This window comes from Pimephales promelas, chromosome 2 (assembly GCF_988280905.1).
Source record: "Pimephales promelas chromosome 2, fPimPro1.hap1.1, whole genome shotgun sequence".
Lineage (NCBI taxonomy): Eukaryota > Metazoa > Chordata > Actinopteri > Cypriniformes > Leuciscidae > Pimephales > Pimephales promelas.
This window is the reverse complement of record NC_142770.1, coordinates 10,737,313-10,755,867: the sequence shown is the minus strand read 5'-3', so window position 1 is coordinate 10,755,867 and position 18,555 is coordinate 10,737,313. Positions and strand designations below refer to the sequence as shown.

The window sequence follows — 18,555 nt, the reverse complement described above, 5'->3', positions numbered from 1 at the left end:
ACAAAAACAAGCGTCTAGTTAAAAAGGTTAAGTTCATGTTTCATATCCTCAAGATGTTGCCTTAAATTTAAAAACCACTTAACGAACATTTTCCATGCACCAAAGATACAATGTTGTACAAAAATATATTAATTTAAATTTCCTAATGCACAGATCCCACTTGTTTTACATGCTAATCTGTAATTTCGAACAATTTGAAACTCAAATGAAACGCCTCAAAACAGCTAAGAACCATTCGGTATTTATAGCAAGATGCAAAAATACTTGGAAAACTACATCCTGTATGGATTTAATTAGCAATTGTATTTTAATATGGAATGATTTCTCTATATACGTGAAGGTCGGCAAGTTAATGTGTCTAACCAACGCATTCTCATCTTAGAGCGTCATATAGGTGACGCTTTTGAATCCGACGCACATGGTACCCTTTAGCGTCAATATAACACGCTTCGTTTATGGGTGGGTTTAGGTCTGAGGTAGTGTTAGGGTTAGACCACTAGGAGGCGCCTCCTGGGCCATATATATCTGCGTCTCATATTGACGCTAAAGGGTGCCATGTGCGTCGGATGTAGACGCAATGTCAAAAGTGTCACCTATATGACGTCTTGGGGCTGGTCTAACTCATGGACACAATCCTGAAAGGTCACGTACAGTATTTCCCCTTGTAAAGTTCTTCAAACCCACCTTGGTTCAGTGTCCAATCTTCCAACCACTACACCACTTCAACTGGACCTATCCTACTCACCATCTCCTAAACATAGCACACCTCAACACAGACTCAATTTCACACTACAAGATTTTACAAGAAGGGCTCGCCAGATGGCATCCGGGAACCCAGTCAAAGGGCCAGTGGTGGACAAGAATGAAAAAGAGATTTGGAGACGCTGCAATGCCCGAACGGCATATTGAGGACCATCAAACTGGAAAGAGATTAGAGCTGCGGTGTGACGCTGAGAAAGTCTGCCAGCTCAGTCTCGGGGAATGAGATCTGCTGCTGGAATGCTGTGATGAGAATGCCTCATGATGACAACAGTTTCTTTTAAAAGATAATGCTTCTGCATGCTAAGACACTGCGGTGGGAATAGAAGAATAGTGTAGTGCTTGGTGCATTTTGAGCAATATGCGTAATGATGAATAGTTCAAACAGAATATAGTTGGCACATGGCCGGACCATGCTTTATGTTTAATTCAGCAGGTGCAGCCCAGTTATCATAATGGATACAAATTTCTCCTTGTTGTCTATAATACTTTGCATTGTGGGATACAATATCCAGTGAAATGCTCTGTTGTATAATTCACATTACTTACTTTTTTGTAATTACTTGTATGACTATAATGTGGCTGTCGATAGATCTTTTAAAAATACAGTCATTAATGGTGGGGGATGGGTCCTAATTACCTATGTTTATTAAATAAATTGCATTAATTGCATTTGAATCACAAATGATGACATTTGTGAATGATGGCAATTTCAGCAAATATTTGTTTATAATTAATCCAATATGTATTTATTAAACTATTTATTCGTATTTATTACTATTATTAATAATGAAAATCATTTAAGAAAATATTCTTAACTCTTAATTCAATATCTATTTAATTAACCATTATATTTTTATTATAATACAATACTACTACCAATAATAAAAAATTGTTATTTATAAGTATAGACATTAAATCGAAAGCAGTCAGTTTTAACTGTCAATTTAAGGAATTTTTTCTTTATTATTAATAAAAAGTATTCAATTCAATATGTATTTATTAAAATATAATGTATTCTTATTTATAACTATCATTAATAATGAACATAATTTAAGAACATATTAATGTCTAAACAATTCTTCAATTTCTATTTATTTAACCATTATACATGTATATTTTATTTTAACATATTTAATAAATAATTATTAGTTTTTTATTGCAACTAAGCACATATAGATCAAATGTTTCTGCGATCAGTCTTCTTCAGTGAATCATCTACTAATACTACTAAAAAAATAAGAATAATTTTGATATAATTAAGTATACTAAAATACAAATAAAATCGACAGCTGTAATGCACACTATATTCCATGAATGAGGGCTGTAAATTTAAGGAAATATTTATTCATATTCATAATTGTATTCAATTAAATATCTATCTTATTTATTTTTATGTAATTATTCAAGCATTTTTTATTCTCATTAAATGTTATTATTAATAATCATCACTTATTAATTATTATTATTAATCAGGTATTCCATGCATACAGAAACTCTGCTAACTCTCCAAAATATATGCAAGCGAAATAGTAGACAAGTGTGGTAGAACGCAATTTCGATCACAGCCATTGAGTTCAGTCGTATGTATTGGCGCGATCAGCAGACTCTCACCTTTAGCCTGCTCTTCATCCTCCCTCTCTTCTTCCTCCTCCTCCTGCTCCTCCTCTTGCACTAGGCTGGGGGGTCTGTAGGGCGGGGGGAGGCGCATGGGCGGAGGGACGGCGCTCTGTCCTGCTTTCTGCTTGAAGAGAAAACCAAAGAGACTGTGTGAGAGAGAGTAATGCAACAGACTGTGGAAAGACACTACAAAGGACACAGGCTAACAAATAAACAGTGCAACGCATTCTCATCCCACGGCGCCATATACTGACGCTTTTGCCAATACGTAGACATCCAACGCACATGACACCCTTTAGCGTCAATAGAACACTCTTCGTTTATGGGTAGGTTTAGGTCTCGGGTAGGGTTAGGGTTAGACCACTAGGAGGCGCCTTCTGACCCATATATATCTGCGTCTCATATTGACGCTAAAGGGTGCCATGTGTGTTGGGTGTCTACGCATTGGTAAAAGCGTCAGTAAATGACGCCTTGGGATGAGAACGAGCTGGCTATTGTCAGAGAATGGGAATTGAACACGGGAATAATATGTGGAAATTTCAACATTCAACAAAGAGACATTTCAACTAACACTGTTCAATAGATTTCAACAAACTATTTACTGATTGTGATTTTAATGGACCACCAAGTTTATTGGTCATGCGATACATTGATATAGTTGCTAAGGTGTTTTTGAAGGGTTTTGTTATTGCTAAAGTAGTCACTATGGGATTTGTAGGGTGTTCAGAGAGATCTTTAGCATGTCTCAATGCAATTTCAAGAACGTTCTGAGTGGTTTTTAACATTTCTCTATGAGATTTATAGGATGTTCTGAGTCATTTTTAGCATATCTTTATGCGGTTTCTATTATCTTCTGAGTGTTTTTTAGCACAACACCAATTTCTATGGTGTTTTTAGCATGTTGCTATATGATTTCTAGGATGTTCGGAGTGATTTTTAGCACTCTCTATTAGGGATATCAATTAACATCAACTCCCATAATCGATTGTTGTTTATCAATTATTCGTTAACCTCTTAAATACAAAGCAGGGGGCGCTCATGTTCCTTAACCACTTGATTAACCAACGCAAAAAACTTGGAAGCTTGGCTTTACAATGAATATAGGGAATATGACCATCACTTAGCAAGGTCAAGCGCAACTCATTACATCCTAGGGGGAGCTGGACGCCAATTGGTTGTGCAGTGAGTACATACAGTACATGAAAAATAATAACACATTTACCAGAGACAACATAGTCTACTCAAGGCATCTATGGAGCTATAGCAGCTCACATAAGCCGCCTCTAACAGATCTATTAGCATTAATCAGCTATTAGCGGCGCTTGCAGAAGGATGCCATAATGTTTCACTGCTCCTGAGAGCCACGCTTACTGCTGATTAATAGCTAATGAATGATGGAAGAATGATATCGAGGGAGAAAGACTGCTAATGTGTGCAAGAGATGCGAATACGGGTTAGCAACCAACGCTAATTTTGCTACAGTATGTTGGCAAAAAACTATTTTGCGCACAATATATGGGAAAATCTTTGTTTATAACATACTATTAAAGGTAATTCTTCTATTTTTTTTCAAATCTAAATGTACATTTCCTTATGGAAAATAGCATCAGAAATAGAAAGCAGTGAGAGTTTTCCTTCAGATATGAGCTGAAAGTTAATTAAATTTGCAGGGTGTAATTAGAGGGCCCCATATTCTGATTGTGGTGAATAATCATGTAGCCTCGGGAGCCGAATACAACTAATGGATGAAGGAGCAATTAGGCAAATTACTGTTATTTCAAATTAATTGCTAGAAAAAAAAATGTTTTAATCAAAACATGGCGACTCCAGAGGTATCTAGAAGATTTCAAATTGGGATTCTTCTGCAGGTCTCCCGGGAAGAGACACTATTTCTCAGAAACATGGTCTTGCTTGTGCATATTTGTCCTGTTTTCTTTCATTATTTCACTTGATTCTGGAATGTGGCGAAGGTTATAATAGATTGTGATGGGTTGTGCTTTGATGTGAGTGGAAACCAGCCTTAGACATTTACATTAGTGGACACAAAGACATCTTGAAACAGACACATAATAAATACAGCATTCAGCTCCTTTGCACAGAGACTCAGAGTGTGATCATTACAGGCAGCTGGGACGTAATTACTGATCATTACGAACAATGCGGTTCCAGTGAGAATCATATTGCAGTGTATGCTGCTGATTTGAGCTCCTTCTAATATTATGTTCAGATATAAAATCTGAAGAGATGTTGGCCCATATTGATAGATGGGATTTATGGGATGCACATCCAGGACACGAAGCTCCCGTTCCACGTCATCCCAAAGATGCTCTAATAGACCTTTTTCACAAAAACCGGAAATAGGTAATCGTTGTGGAAACGGAGTTCCCGTCAACTGTTAACACATCAGAAAAACCTACTCTGGGAGGAGAAAATTGATCAGAGAGTCTTCAAAACTTCGAAAAAATTTAAACTTGTCATGGTCCAGTTGTTGATGACTTTGTAAAATGCTGTGGTGATGCTTGTCTGCAGCTGATTTATCTAAGACCAAAGATATGATATTGATTTTAGAACTGAAGCTCATTCTTCCCAATATACGTTAATTAAAGGTAAGAAGGTGGAGTGTGTGGAAAGTTATTCATATTTAGGGAGTATTAGGCCTATTTACAATAAACTACATTTTGATGAGAATACCAGAAAGAAGTTTGTCAGTTTTATTCAACAGTTATCCTGAATTTTTTGCACTGCTGTTGCTATAGAACGATCAAAGAAGAAGAAAAATTATACAAATATTAATTTATTCCTTGTACACTCAGATTGTTAAATACTCAGAATGGTATATATTAATATTTTAAATTTATATGTAGCCCACTGTTGTGTGTTATTTATCTTGTTTTATATTGTGGTGTATATTTTATGTGCTTATTCCGCTGGATACAAATATCTTAGTAAAGTTGAACATGAACTAACGTTACTTCAAAAATACGCAAATCATAAAACATAAAAAATAAACAAACAATGACGGCTTATTAGTGAATGGTGACATGAGAAGTACAGAAGATCACAGGATCAATAACATCCCGCCAGATTGCCTGAATCCATTTCCGTCGAACTTCATCGACAGGGAACTGACGAGGGAAGGAATGAAAACGACAGGTATGGCTGCTTTTGGGAATAACAAAAAAGATCGGTACGCAACAACTCTCACTAGTTGCCTTCGGCGCTATCTGTTATGAATGGAGCGGAAGAAGATTACCACGACAATTGCGTATTTCCGGTCACAAATACGGAAGTTGTGAGAAAGGTCTATGGGTTGAGATCTGGTGACTGAGGGGCCATTTTAGTACAGTGAACTCATTGTCATGTTCAAGAAACCAATTTGAAATGATTCGAGCTTTGTGACATGGTGCATTATCCTGCTGGAAGTAGCCATCAGAAGATGGGGACATGGTGGCCATAAAGGGATGGACATGGTCAGCAACAATGCTAAGGTAGGCTGTGGCATTTAAATGATGCCCAGTTGGCACTAAGCGGCCTAAAGTGTGCCAAGAAAACACCATTACACCACCACCACCAGCCTGCACAGTGGTAACAAGGCATGATGGATCCATGTTCTCATTCTGTTTAGCAGTCATAGCCGTGTTTTATCATTAATAAAGCACAGCTATTGACTGATCTGAATCAAGGACTGGAACTAACCGTTTTATTAATATATATATATATATATATATATATAAAAACCAATTGCCAATGACCCCCTATTAACTCCAAAGTTATTTGTAATGGAGTGCAATCTGTATTCATGTATTTAATGTTTCGCCTTAAGTTTTATTAGACAGCTGACCATAGTCAGGATAATGCAGTGTAATGTATATATTTTTTTGTGCTGTACGGTAGTAGATATTTCATTTCAATAGGTTAAGTGACTCTATAACATTTCCGAATTTGCATCCTGCTTCAGCATTACCTGTCCAGTCCAGGATATTTTGTCTTTGTATGCATTTGTCCCTCACTGTTCTGTTGTGTTGTTCATAGGTTCTAGTATTTTTTATTGTCTATTTTTATTATTTAATTATAATCATCTTTCTTTTTCATCGTCGTTATCATTGTTCTGTTTGTTGAACATGCTAAAATAAACGTATTAAAAAAATAATAGGACTAACAAGATTATTTGCATTAACTTTTATCTCGTCATCTCATCATTTTTTAATAATCACATGCACAAAACGTACAGTGCTATTTGCAATTCCTGTCAGCATATGTATATTGGTCCAGGATTTGTTGAGGTGAAAGGTGAAAGAGCCATAACTCAGAGCAGAGCAGAGGTGCAGGTTTGTACTCACCTGGGCGGCTTTCCTCTTTGCCTTATGCTGTCTAATGCTGGGGGCCGTCACTGAAGCAGGCTGCGAACACACACACACACACAAAGAAAGTCAACCTCACGGATAACGAACACGGACACATCAGCTCAAGAGATTTGTGTGTTACCAGTTTGGGGCTGAGAGAGAACAAAATCAATTATCTCAGACAAAGAAAGACATCATTCACTGACATCATTCACATTAGTGTCGCTATTACTGTTGAAATCCTCCAATCAGGGGGGATTAGCACATGGGATTGGAACAGCACCACAAGATCCTGTGCTTGTATGGTTGCTAAGGCTGAAGTACCCAACCTGCAGGCCATTCCAACTAGGGTCATAAAAATCATTAAGTTGTACTGTATGAAACAACAGCTCTGCTCGACTGTGCAGCCTCAGGTTCAACACACACACAGGTTCAGGAAGTGCTTTTTCCCTTAAATCACACAGATCCTCAATAAGGATTCTGCTAGAGGCCCATACGCTGCTCTCTGACCACAATACTGTGATACAAAAAAAAAAAAAAAAAATCACCCAGAATGTCTTTAGTAATACACATGTTCCCCCTCACGTTTCAACCGCACTTCCTATTATATTACTTATGATTATTTAAATATTATTTAGAACTGTTAACAGATAAACATATTGGCCAGGCCGGGTAATTGGCAGCTAAATAGGCCTATGACTTTACAAATTAATAATAAACTATTTAATTAAGTTATTAAGTAGTAAACAATTTAATGAAGTAATTTCTTGAGTAAATATTATGTAAAAAATAATAATATATTAAAAAATAAATGACATAATGTCTCAATTGTTCTCAATTGCATATGCCTTTTATATATTTATTTTAAATAAATATTTATATATTTATAATAATTACTAGAAATAACTACATTTTTAATATAATTATTACATGTATTATTTATAACATTTTTTACAATAGTCAAATATTGTTAATTAGAGAAAACTATTTAGAAAGGTTTAAAATTATGAAGGACTTTGTCAATGGATAATAAATAGTTTGTCTTAAGCAATATTTTGTGAATTTTCAGTAATTTGAGAAAGAATAAGATTCTCTGTGTGTGTGTGTGTGTGTGTGTGTTAATAGCAATTCCTATTACTATTCATTACTATACTATTCAAATGCATACCTATTTATTATAATTATTACAATCTCTAAATGTTACAATTATATTAATTATAACGTCAGATATATACACAATTAAATATATAAATAATGGATGTAGTAATTATATTCTATTATATACATTTTATATTATTTACATTAGAAATATTACATATTTATATCAAATTTTATTACAATATCTACATATTACCATTTTAATATCTAGAACTCTATTTATACTATTTAGAAAAGTTTAGTTTCAGTAATTTGAGTACTTATTAATAAATACATAAAAGTATATGATTATTTATTAAAATTATTACATGCATTATTTATAAATAATATATATAAATATAAATAAAAAATTAAATAAAAATAATTGTATAATTTTGTAATATCTAAATATAACTGTACTATCTAAAAGTTATAAATTATTATAATATAACCTATAATATCATTAAATGTATGCATATTAAAATGTAATACCATTAAAATGTATTTACTTCTATTATAATTATTTTGGGGCAGCTTTTTCAAGCAAAGTTGTCTTTTTTTTAACAAATGAAAGAGCAGAGATAACGGGAAATAATGCACATTCGCATGAGGAAACAATAGTGATGAGCAGTAATAAATGTGTGAAATAAAATAAAAATAAAATGTGTGGCCACAACTACAGTATTTATTAGTGTTTTCATTGTGCTTATTTCCCCTTATGCAAAGTAACATAGGGCACATATGTCACAAAGCTTGGATGACACAGTTAAAGGATGCAAGAACAATGTTTACCTCAAAATAGAGGCACATTATGGAAAAATACAGTGGCCTAAAGCAATCGAAAGACCTTTAACAGTAGAGCTGCGGCAGGAAGTGGCCCAAGAGTGCGGCGTCATTTACCAGTGCCTTCAGTAGCGACTGAGTGGAATTATTATTGTTGAACTAGAAATGAATTTTCAAAAATGAGGAGCACTCAGGCATGAACAGGAGAGGTCATATCTGAGGTGCACAGTGGCAGCAGAAGATGATGGCATTTTAAATGAAATGGCAGGTTTACCCGTGGAGTGGAGCACAGGCTCTGCACGACGAAGACTACGGGAGTGGACGCCGCTTTGATAGCCTGTACTGCCTCCTCATGGCTGGCGTTCTGCAAATCCACTCCAGAAACCTATTTATCACACAGGATGACGGAAGGACAAAGGACAGAGGGAGAGAGTTGAGAGAGGATTTAAAGGAGACATGCATTTGAAAACAGGATTATTTAGCCAAGCTAAAAAACGGTTACGATGTCAGAACCATGTGCACATTAACATAAGCCCGCCCATATTAACATCTCAACATGTGTTCATCTTGGAGTGTCAAGTTGCTGAAAACTGAATGACAGTGACTTAAGCCAGTCGTTTTGATATGACAAGCCGTTAGCCAATAATAAAAGAGGTCATATACATATTGTCTTAAAGGTACAGTAGCAAAAACAGTAAAGAGAAACTCAAACGCAGGAAATCTTTAAAAGGGATCATAAATATTCATTCAGGGATAAATAAATTGCTACAAAACAAAGAATATGGCCCCTTTAAAATGGTTAGGAAGCAGAAAAGAGCAGAATATTAATGGGCGTAGTTGTGTACTAAGAACATGTATGTGTGTGTCTCTCAGACCTGTAAGATCTTGTCTCCTGTTTTAAGGGCACCCGTGCGTCCAGCTGGGCTTTCTGGCAGCACCTGTTTGATGAAAATGCCCTTCAGCTCCTCTCCGTTCTTCAGCCTCTTTATAACGGTGCGTCCGCCCACTATGCTGATACCCAGAGACTCCTGCGTCTCCAGCCACACCTCCACTCTGAAACCCCCCCCAAAAAAACAACCGTTTTTGAAAGAAGTCTCTTTGGCTCACCAAGGCTGCATTTATATGATCCAAAATTCAGTAATGACAGTAATAATGTGAAATATTATTACAATTTAAAAGAACTGTTATCAATTTGAATGTATTTTAAATTGTAATTTATTCCTGTGATGCAAAGCTGAATTTTCAGCGTCATTACTTCAGTGATCCTTCTAATATCTGGATTTAATGCTCAAGAAACATTTCTAATTATTATCAATGTTGTAAACAGCTTTGCTGTGGAACCATTTTTTCAGGATCCTTTGACGAATAAAACGTTTTATTCATCAAAGATGAATCACTTCGAATATAAATTGTTTGTAAAATTATAAATGTGATTGGTAGTGAATACATTTAATGATACACTATAGTATACAATAAAAATTATGTATTATACTTCTTAATGAGGCTTATTATTAGATTTTTTTTAATCTCTGATACGAACACATTAAATCATCACGTTCTGTCTCTGTCAAAAACAACAAAATGAATAATAATAATAATAATAATTTCGTATCTCTCTCTATATGTGTACATATAATAAAAGAAACAATAAAATAATGTTTGTTACTTTGCTCTATATGTATGTCATATATCAAATAATACATTTTATATAGTAAAATATTTATAATTTTTAATCATTACCTTTAAATGTATTATAAACATGCAAATTTGTTTTATTTTAGGAAGATGTCAATTAAGTCAATACTTTTTCATAGACAAATTTTTGTTACTTCCACTTTCTATTAGAATATCTTGAACCACACACAACTTTTAAGTGTGTTTTACCTGCGTGGGGGACCCCAGTGACTGAACGCAGGCGTCTCCTCACCTTCTCCCTCCTCTCTTTCTGGCAAATCACTGCGGAAAATACATATAATGTACAGTTATAATAACAACAAACCATCAAATTCTCAATTAATGATCAGCAATGCAGTAAAGTTAACTGCTACCTGTGGCCTCCTCTGTTTGGACCGGCAGCGCCCTGGTTTCTTCTCTTCCTGCTGCGAGAGGAAGTCAGCTGCGCAGATCTGCCGAGCACGAAAGTTATAGATGCATAACAGTCACAGAGTCATAATAGACTGAATCAAACTCATCAGGTTCACGTAACATTTATGTAAGATTCCGACTTTACTCATCTCAGATCTGTCTTGACGGTTCACAAAAAGGATGTAATATTTCAAAAGCAAGAAAATAAAATAAAATCATATTTTTGAAATATTTAATCTGATCAAACAGCATGAATTCAACAAATAAATGTCAGTGTAATAGCAGAAAAACAAAGTATCATTTGAATTGGATTAATAACAAAAATAATTCAGTTTGACTAAAAATCTCTGATACAAAAAAAAAAAAAATGTCTCTATTAAGGTCAACTGTGCTACATACTGTAAACAAAGCTAGAATGTGCAATAATGAAAACTCAAATTATTATTTATTAAATAAATAAGGTAAGAGAGTAATGTGATTTACAAACACAAAAATTGATAGTATAAAATTATTATTTTTTTAGCTATAATTAATGATGTTCTGACATTTGATATTTTTATCTTTTAAATTGATTTATTTTTTTACAGTCTTAACATCAATACTGTGTGCATAGTAAATACAACAATTAATTGGCTATTCATTTTCCAAAAACATGTTGTATGTGTACAAACCAAAAGGACATACTCTCTCTCTCTCTCTCTCTCTCTCACACACACACACACACACACACACACACACACCATTAACAGCTGGCCAAGTCTCAGCTGCGTTTCACACCAATTTGACACCATTCATTGTTCAGCTCCAAAATGGCATTTTACATCCGTTTTTCACTTTTCTTTCTTATAGCGCAGTGGTAGCTCAATTATAAAAATTCATTGTGATAATTTAAGATAAACATGATCATTTTCTAATTCTTGTAAAATTAGATTATCTTGTTTTTACATCTATAAAAATGTAGTTTTACAACTGTCCTATGAATTTAAGCAGTACATTTGTCCAGCAGGTGGCGTTATGGATCTATTAGGAAACATGGTAATTACAATTCCTCACAAGGCATCAATCTTTATGAACACAAGTACAATAAAAAATGAGTGTATTGTGTGTATTAGTGTATTTGCCAGTAGAGACAGTTTATAACATTATTACCTACTATCTGCATCTGTACTCTCAAAAATAAACCGATGACAACATGGTCATTTTTTGTTCTGTTAGTGATGGATATAGTTGGGTGTGTATTTATTACAGCTGGAGACTCACTCAGTGTCAGTGTCGGTCAAGGTAAGTTCTGAGCCTTCGTTTCTGGAGTCAGAGTCTGCCTCGCTGTCCGCTGCCTCCAACCATGATGCAGGCTGGCCTGAGAACAGACGTATAAATATCAAACTGTACTGAACTGAACTGATTTGTTTTAAATAAACCTTATTTTAAAGACAAACACTCACTGAGGGGAATTTGTGAGAGCTGAATCTTCTCAAAGCTTTTGCAAAGATCATCGTTCACCTCAGGGAACTGCGGCAGCAACAACACAAGAGTTTCAATCATGGATTCTTGCAGGATATGATCTTACATAAAAATAAAAGAACTTGATGACAGCTGTGGATGAATCTAGAAGTAGTCCAGGTCATTTCAGTTCAGGCCCCACAGTTACAATTAAGAAAAAGCCTAAAGGTATTTGGACACTTTGTATGACTTTAAAACCTATAAACTCATCTTTGGTGTCAGAGTATCATTATGCATCACCTGTTCTTGAGAATCAGCTTGAGCATTGAACTGGTAGATGCTGGATGTCGCTGGTTTTTCCCAGGAACGAGTCTTCTCGCTGAGGTATGAAGGCAGACTAGAGCTCCCTTGATCCTTCATGGTGTCCATCTCCTGCTCTTCAACATCTTCATCCACAGCCATCTCTCGCTCCAGGCCGGGCAGGAGGTCAACAGTGGTGAGGGGAGAGGCATAGCGGGGCTCGGCGTCAAGGATTAGCTCCGGCTCCTCGTCCAGGTCGTCAGATAATTCATTTAAGTCCTACACACAAAGAACATGACTTTTTTATTTAAATTTCCATCTGTTTTTCACACAAAGCTAAGAAAACATTTTAAAGAGAGTCATATGAACCACTTTTATGATGTATTTTTTGAGCATTATTAGACAGAAAAAGAGCAATGTAAATATTCTGCTAAACGTCTGCTTTTGTGTTCCTCAAAAGAACGACATAAAGGTTTGGCATGACATGAGGGTGAACGAATGATGAGAGGATTTGATTTTTGGCTGAACTATGGCTTTTACTGCCAATTTTTGTGGGATTTGAACCAACAACCTTCTGGTGACATATTCATTAAGCTAAAATGTTCATATTTATATTAATAGGAAAAAAATCTTTAGTCAAAACATTTATTATATTATATACATTTATTATGTGTGTGTGTGTGTGTGTGTGTGTATATATATATATATATATATACACACATATACACACACATATACATATATATATATATATATATATATATATATATATATATATATATATATATATATATATGAAGAGTTCAGATGCAAAAGCCTCTAAATGCCATTTGAAATTTTCTTCTTTAATGATCATTTTTATCAAACTTGTATATTTAAGTTCAGTAATTTCACTTAAATAACAATTAATAGGTAATTATCACTGCCATTTAAGTGAAATCACTGAACTTAAATATACAAGCTTGATAAAAATTATCATTCTAGAAGAAAATTTCAAATGGCATTTAGAGGCTTTTGCATCTGAACTCTTCATATATATATATATATATATATATATATATATATATATATACACACACATATACACACACACACATAATAAATGTATATAATATACATTTATTATATTATTATATAGTGAACATTTGTTTCACTAAACTCAGTCTGGTACATTTGTGTGTAAAAAAATCCCTTTAACAGCACACTGATAATAGTTTATAAACTGATTTTTGTGTGATTTGAACTTGCAACCTTCTTCCGACCAACCAAAATCTTGAATCGCAAGGCTAAATTGATCAAATACAAGCAAACATGTTCATATTTATATTGCTTAAATACATAATCTTTATTCAAAACAAGGCCCAAGAGATTTACTACAAAATCTTGTGGGCTTTGAACCTATTGCCAGCCAACAAATCTTGAACCACAAGGCCATATCAACCAAATACAATTCAAAAAGATCATATTTACATCTACATTGCTTAAAAAATGTCATCAGTAGTCAAAACAAGGCCCAAGAGGTTTACTACAAATTCTTGTGGGATTTAAACCTACAACCACTTATCTACAGTACTAATCTAATTCTTGAACCACAAGGCCATATCAATCAAATACAAGCTAAAATGTTATCAATAGTACAATTTTACTAAACTCAGTCTGGTACATTTGTGGGTAAAAAAATCCCTTTAACAGCACACTGATAATAGTTTATTAGCCGATTTTTGTGGGATTTGAACTTGCAACCTTCTTCCGACCAACCAAAATCTTGAATCGCAAGGCTAAATTGATCAAATACAAGCAAAAATGTTCATATTTATATTGCTTAAATACATAATCTTTATTCAAAACAAGGCCCAAGAGATTTACTACAAAATCTTGTGGGATTTGAACCTACAACCTTCACTCAACCGACAAATCTTGAACCACAAGGCCATATCAACCAAATACAATTCAAAAAGTTCATATTTACATCTACATTACTTAAAAATGTCATCAGTAGTCAAAACAAGGCCCAAGAGGTTTACTACAAATTCTTGTGGGATTTAAAACTACAACCTTCTGCCAACCGACATATCTTGAACCACAAGGCCATATCAACCAAATACAATTCAAAAAGTTCATATTTACATCTACATTACTTAAAAATGTCATCTGTAGTCAAAACAAGGCCCAAGAGGTTTACTACAAATTTATGTGGGATTTAAACCTACAAACACCAATTCTTGAACCACAAGGCCAGATTAATCAAATACAAGCTAAAATGTTAATATCAATAGTGCTCAAAAACACCATCTTAAGTCAAAACAAGGCCCAAGAGTTTTACCAAACTCAGTCCAAACCTATCCGACTTGGTTTCAGTTTCTGAGTTGATTCCCCCATACCGAAACTCTTGATAACGAAACCCTATGCTACTTTATACCCCTTTTAACATTCTTCCCCTCAAAATCATCCGCTAACAGAAACGTCTGATGTTGGAGGGGGCGTGTAAGGTAGAGACATCTCACCTCCTGTCTGTCTGCCGCATACAAAGCACCTCTTTCTATTCCTGCAACAGGGTGCCGGAGCTTGTCCTCCTCTCCCTCTTCCACACACTTACGGATCATAAGAGCTGAAAGCGCACTTTTCCCCCGTGACGCTCCAACAAGCCGACTCAGCTCCTTTCTCAATCCCCGCCCCCCCCATCCCCACCCTCGTAGAGAGCAGAACCAATTTGCCATGAAAAATGTGCAGAGTCTAAAATCTTAATGGTGCAATTAGTCTCGTTTTGAGTAGATTTACAGCAGCACTTGACTCTGCCGCCTCAATTACATCTTTGCTAAAATTCAAGGATAATACGGTACATTTCAAAGGCCCATAGAGGGGGTCATGCATCACCTCCAAAAAGATTCCTCTCAGGAGGCTCGCTCATTTGTTCCTCTTTTTCTTTCTCGCTTCAGTACATGCTCTCTTTGTTAAATCACAACTGTAGTTGGGTTTCTTTCCTACATATTGATGGACATGAGCCTGTTTACAAATGTTTAGTGCAGAGGTCCAACAACAAAATATTTAGTCTAACTTTATTTTATTAACTTCTACAAACGTAACTAAATTTACTTGCATTTTTGTTTCAAATATTTTTTTCACATTTTTTTTTTTTGTTCAGATCAATCTATATTTGGCAAATCTGCATTACAATAAATGTGATTGCTTTTTTTGTTTGTTTTTAAAGTTTCTATGTATTTAAGACTGGGATTTTTATAAGGTCTATAGTATAGGTGAAAACAGGATTATATAAGTACACACACACATAATATATATATATATACGTATATATATATATATATATATATATATATATATATATATATATATATATACACGTATATATATATAAATATTTATTAGGGCCGTTAAACGATTTATCGCATCCAAAATAAAAGTTTGTGTTTACATAATATATGTGGGTGCACTGTGTATAATTATTTTATATATATATATATATATATATATATATATATATACTGTATATATATATATATATATATATATATATATATATAAAAATACAAACACATGCTTGTATATATTTAAGAAATATTTTCAGGTATATACTGTATATAGATTTATATATAATTTTTGTTATATATAATATTTTTTTCTTAAATATACAAATGTGTGTGTATTTATATATATATATATATATATATATATACAAACACAAACTTTTATTTTGGATGCGATTAATCACGATTAAGTGTTTGACAGCCCTAATATATATATATATATATATATATATATACTATGGTTCAAAATTCTTATGCTCACGAGGGCTGCATTGTTTTTATCAAAAATACAGTAGAAATAGTAATATTGTGCAATATTAAAATTTAAAATAACCGTTCTATTTTAATATATTTTAAAATGCTATTTATTCAGCAAAGCTAACGCCAGTCATATTCAGCATAATTACGCCAGTCTTCAGTGTCACATGATCCTTCAGAAACCAATCTAATATGCCGATTTGCTGCTCAAGAAACATTTCGTATTATTACCATATTCCTTATTATTATCAATGTTGAAAACAGTTGTTTCTCTTAAATATTTTTGTGGAAACTGTCAACAATTTTTGATAATTTGATAAAAAAACAGCATTTATTTGAAATATAAATCTTCATTGACATTTTCAATCAATTTAATGAATCCTTGCTGAACAAAAATTATTAACTGCTTGCAAAATAATTGAAGTAAAGGCGTATTCTGATTAAATACCTCTGGCATAGATGGGAGAGTGTGGCTGACGACCTGCTGTGCAACTGGTTGCTCATCGGCACCCTCTACAGGCCAAAAGGACTGCTGCCCACTACCTCTGTCCTCTGTCTGTACAGTTCATAAAAACAAAAGAATGCAAAAAATCAATACAAAATAAACAGACATATCACATGCAGCCTTTTGCCACTAGGAGTTAACAATTTAGCTACAAGCCAAACAAGCTTGTTTGGGAGGCTGCATCAAGAAAAAAAAATGGTGAGTTTAAAATAAGAAATAGTCATATTGTGGTGGAAAGAAACGGACACTGTAATGATCCTCAATCCAGAGCAAAACTTAAAAAAAAAATAAAAAAAACACTAATCTAAAATATTTACCCAAATAAACACCTCCAGCACTGAATGTTAATATTATGGGGCTATAATTACATACCGCCAGGGGTTTCCTGATTCCAAGGTAGACTATCCCAGGTGGAGCAGATTTGAGAACCTCTACAGCCTGGGCCAGAGAGCATGTGTCTAGATAGTCGTCATTGACGAAAACCAGCTGGTCACCCGGGTAAAGCCCACCGTGATTGTCAGCTACCCCTCCGGGAACCACAGAGCGTATGACGATCACAGAGCGTGTAACATCCAGAGGGTCCTGCAGAGGGCAATGCAGACCATAGCAAACAGAACAAAACATGAGCAGAGTGGAGCAACAGTGACCGTGATTTAACCTATACGTATCAAAAAGGCAGATCATGAAGACTGCCTTTTAAAGTTTATTCAAATAAGTAAATTTATTTATTTGAATCTTACCACAAACTGAACCAACGCAAGCAGAGAATAGAAGATTGCAAACAAGCAGCCTTCATTCATTCCCATGGTCATTAAAGGTAATACCTTTTGAACTAATCTGAAACGACTTTATAACAGAAATGACTCTGGGATCCACGCATTAAAATCTACTTCCAAAAGAGCATGACAAACTTGCTGGAAGGCCAAATGAGGCCAACTTCCCACTCCAAGAACCCAAGTGCCACAGTATCAATCACATCTCTGGGGAGCTCTGCCATAAAACTGCAATTCAACCGATTTGATGTCTCCAACAATATATTTCATGACCCATATGGGCAGCTTTTATGTGGCGTATGACAATATAAAAGTGATTAACAAGTAGTTATTTGAGAGTAAAAACTGAAGCGGGAGCTCAGTCATTAGTAATCTCATCTATCTGCCCATGAACATTTACGACCAACCATGTCAAAAGACCAGCCGAACACCCAATCTGTGCAGTTTTTTTGATTAACACGAATCTTCGGACAGGCCCACAAAAGACAGGTTCAGATCACAAAGACCACTCAGAACAAGGAGATAAGGATTTTTAACAATGAAATTCAGTGGAAACTGCGAACCAGGAAACTTCACCCAGCCCAAACATTAAAAGTGGGTCAGCAAGTCCAGCAATTACTGCCTCCTGATTACCCAGTGAGCCACTGCTGTACGGCAAGCAGACGAGAAGAGAAAAGCAATTTCAGAGCTAGTGGAACTGAGGCCTGCTAGAAGGGAAAGAATGAGGGGGGGGGGGGGGGGGGGGGGGGAGACAGGAAAAAGTTGGAGAGAGGATTTGAAGTTCCACTCCAGCTGGCGCTTTAGGAGGACACAGGCTGCATTGTCCGGCTGCCGGGTTTCAGCCAAGCATGCTTTGCTTTCCAAGCCCTGCTCTCATCCCACATGGCCAGTGATGTCAGTAGAGCAGCTTTTATATGGAAAAAAAAGGCCAAGAGGAACGGGCCAGCACAGGGGGCTCCTAATACGACAATACGTCACCTTGCTACGGAATAAAGACGGTGATCAGTATG

At 35.0% G+C, this 18,555-nt stretch overlaps 1 protein-coding gene across 10 annotated transcripts in view; it reads right to left on the bottom strand.

The window, feature by feature from the left end:
* The window catches only part of patj (PATJ crumbs cell polarity complex component), a 120,271-nt gene that overhangs the window by 69,038 nt on the left and 32,678 nt on the right, over positions 1-18,555 (bottom strand). For 8 of the 10 annotated variants that reach the window (XM_089134812.1, XM_089134808.1, XM_089134823.1 and 5 more), the window contains exons 20-30: positions 17,145-17,354; positions 16,716-16,823; positions 12,468-12,746; positions 12,170-12,236; positions 11,988-12,084; positions 10,691-10,768; positions 10,527-10,598; positions 9,518-9,695; positions 8,917-9,027; positions 6,720-6,779; positions 2,374-2,503 (exon numbers count right to left, since the gene is read on the bottom strand). In XM_089134812.1, the coding sequence (XP_088990938.1) occupies positions 2,374-2,503; positions 6,720-6,779; positions 8,917-9,027; positions 9,518-9,695; positions 10,527-10,598; positions 10,691-10,768; positions 11,988-12,084; positions 12,170-12,236; positions 12,468-12,746; positions 16,716-16,823; positions 17,145-17,354 (1,390 nt within the window). The remainder of the gene's footprint in view (positions 1-2,373; positions 2,504-6,719; positions 6,780-8,916; positions 9,028-9,517; positions 9,696-10,526; positions 10,599-10,690; positions 10,769-11,987; positions 12,085-12,169; positions 12,237-12,467; positions 12,747-16,715; positions 16,824-17,144; positions 17,355-18,555) is intronic. The other 2 variants (XM_089134814.1, XM_089134827.1) reach the window with 1 other exon arrangement.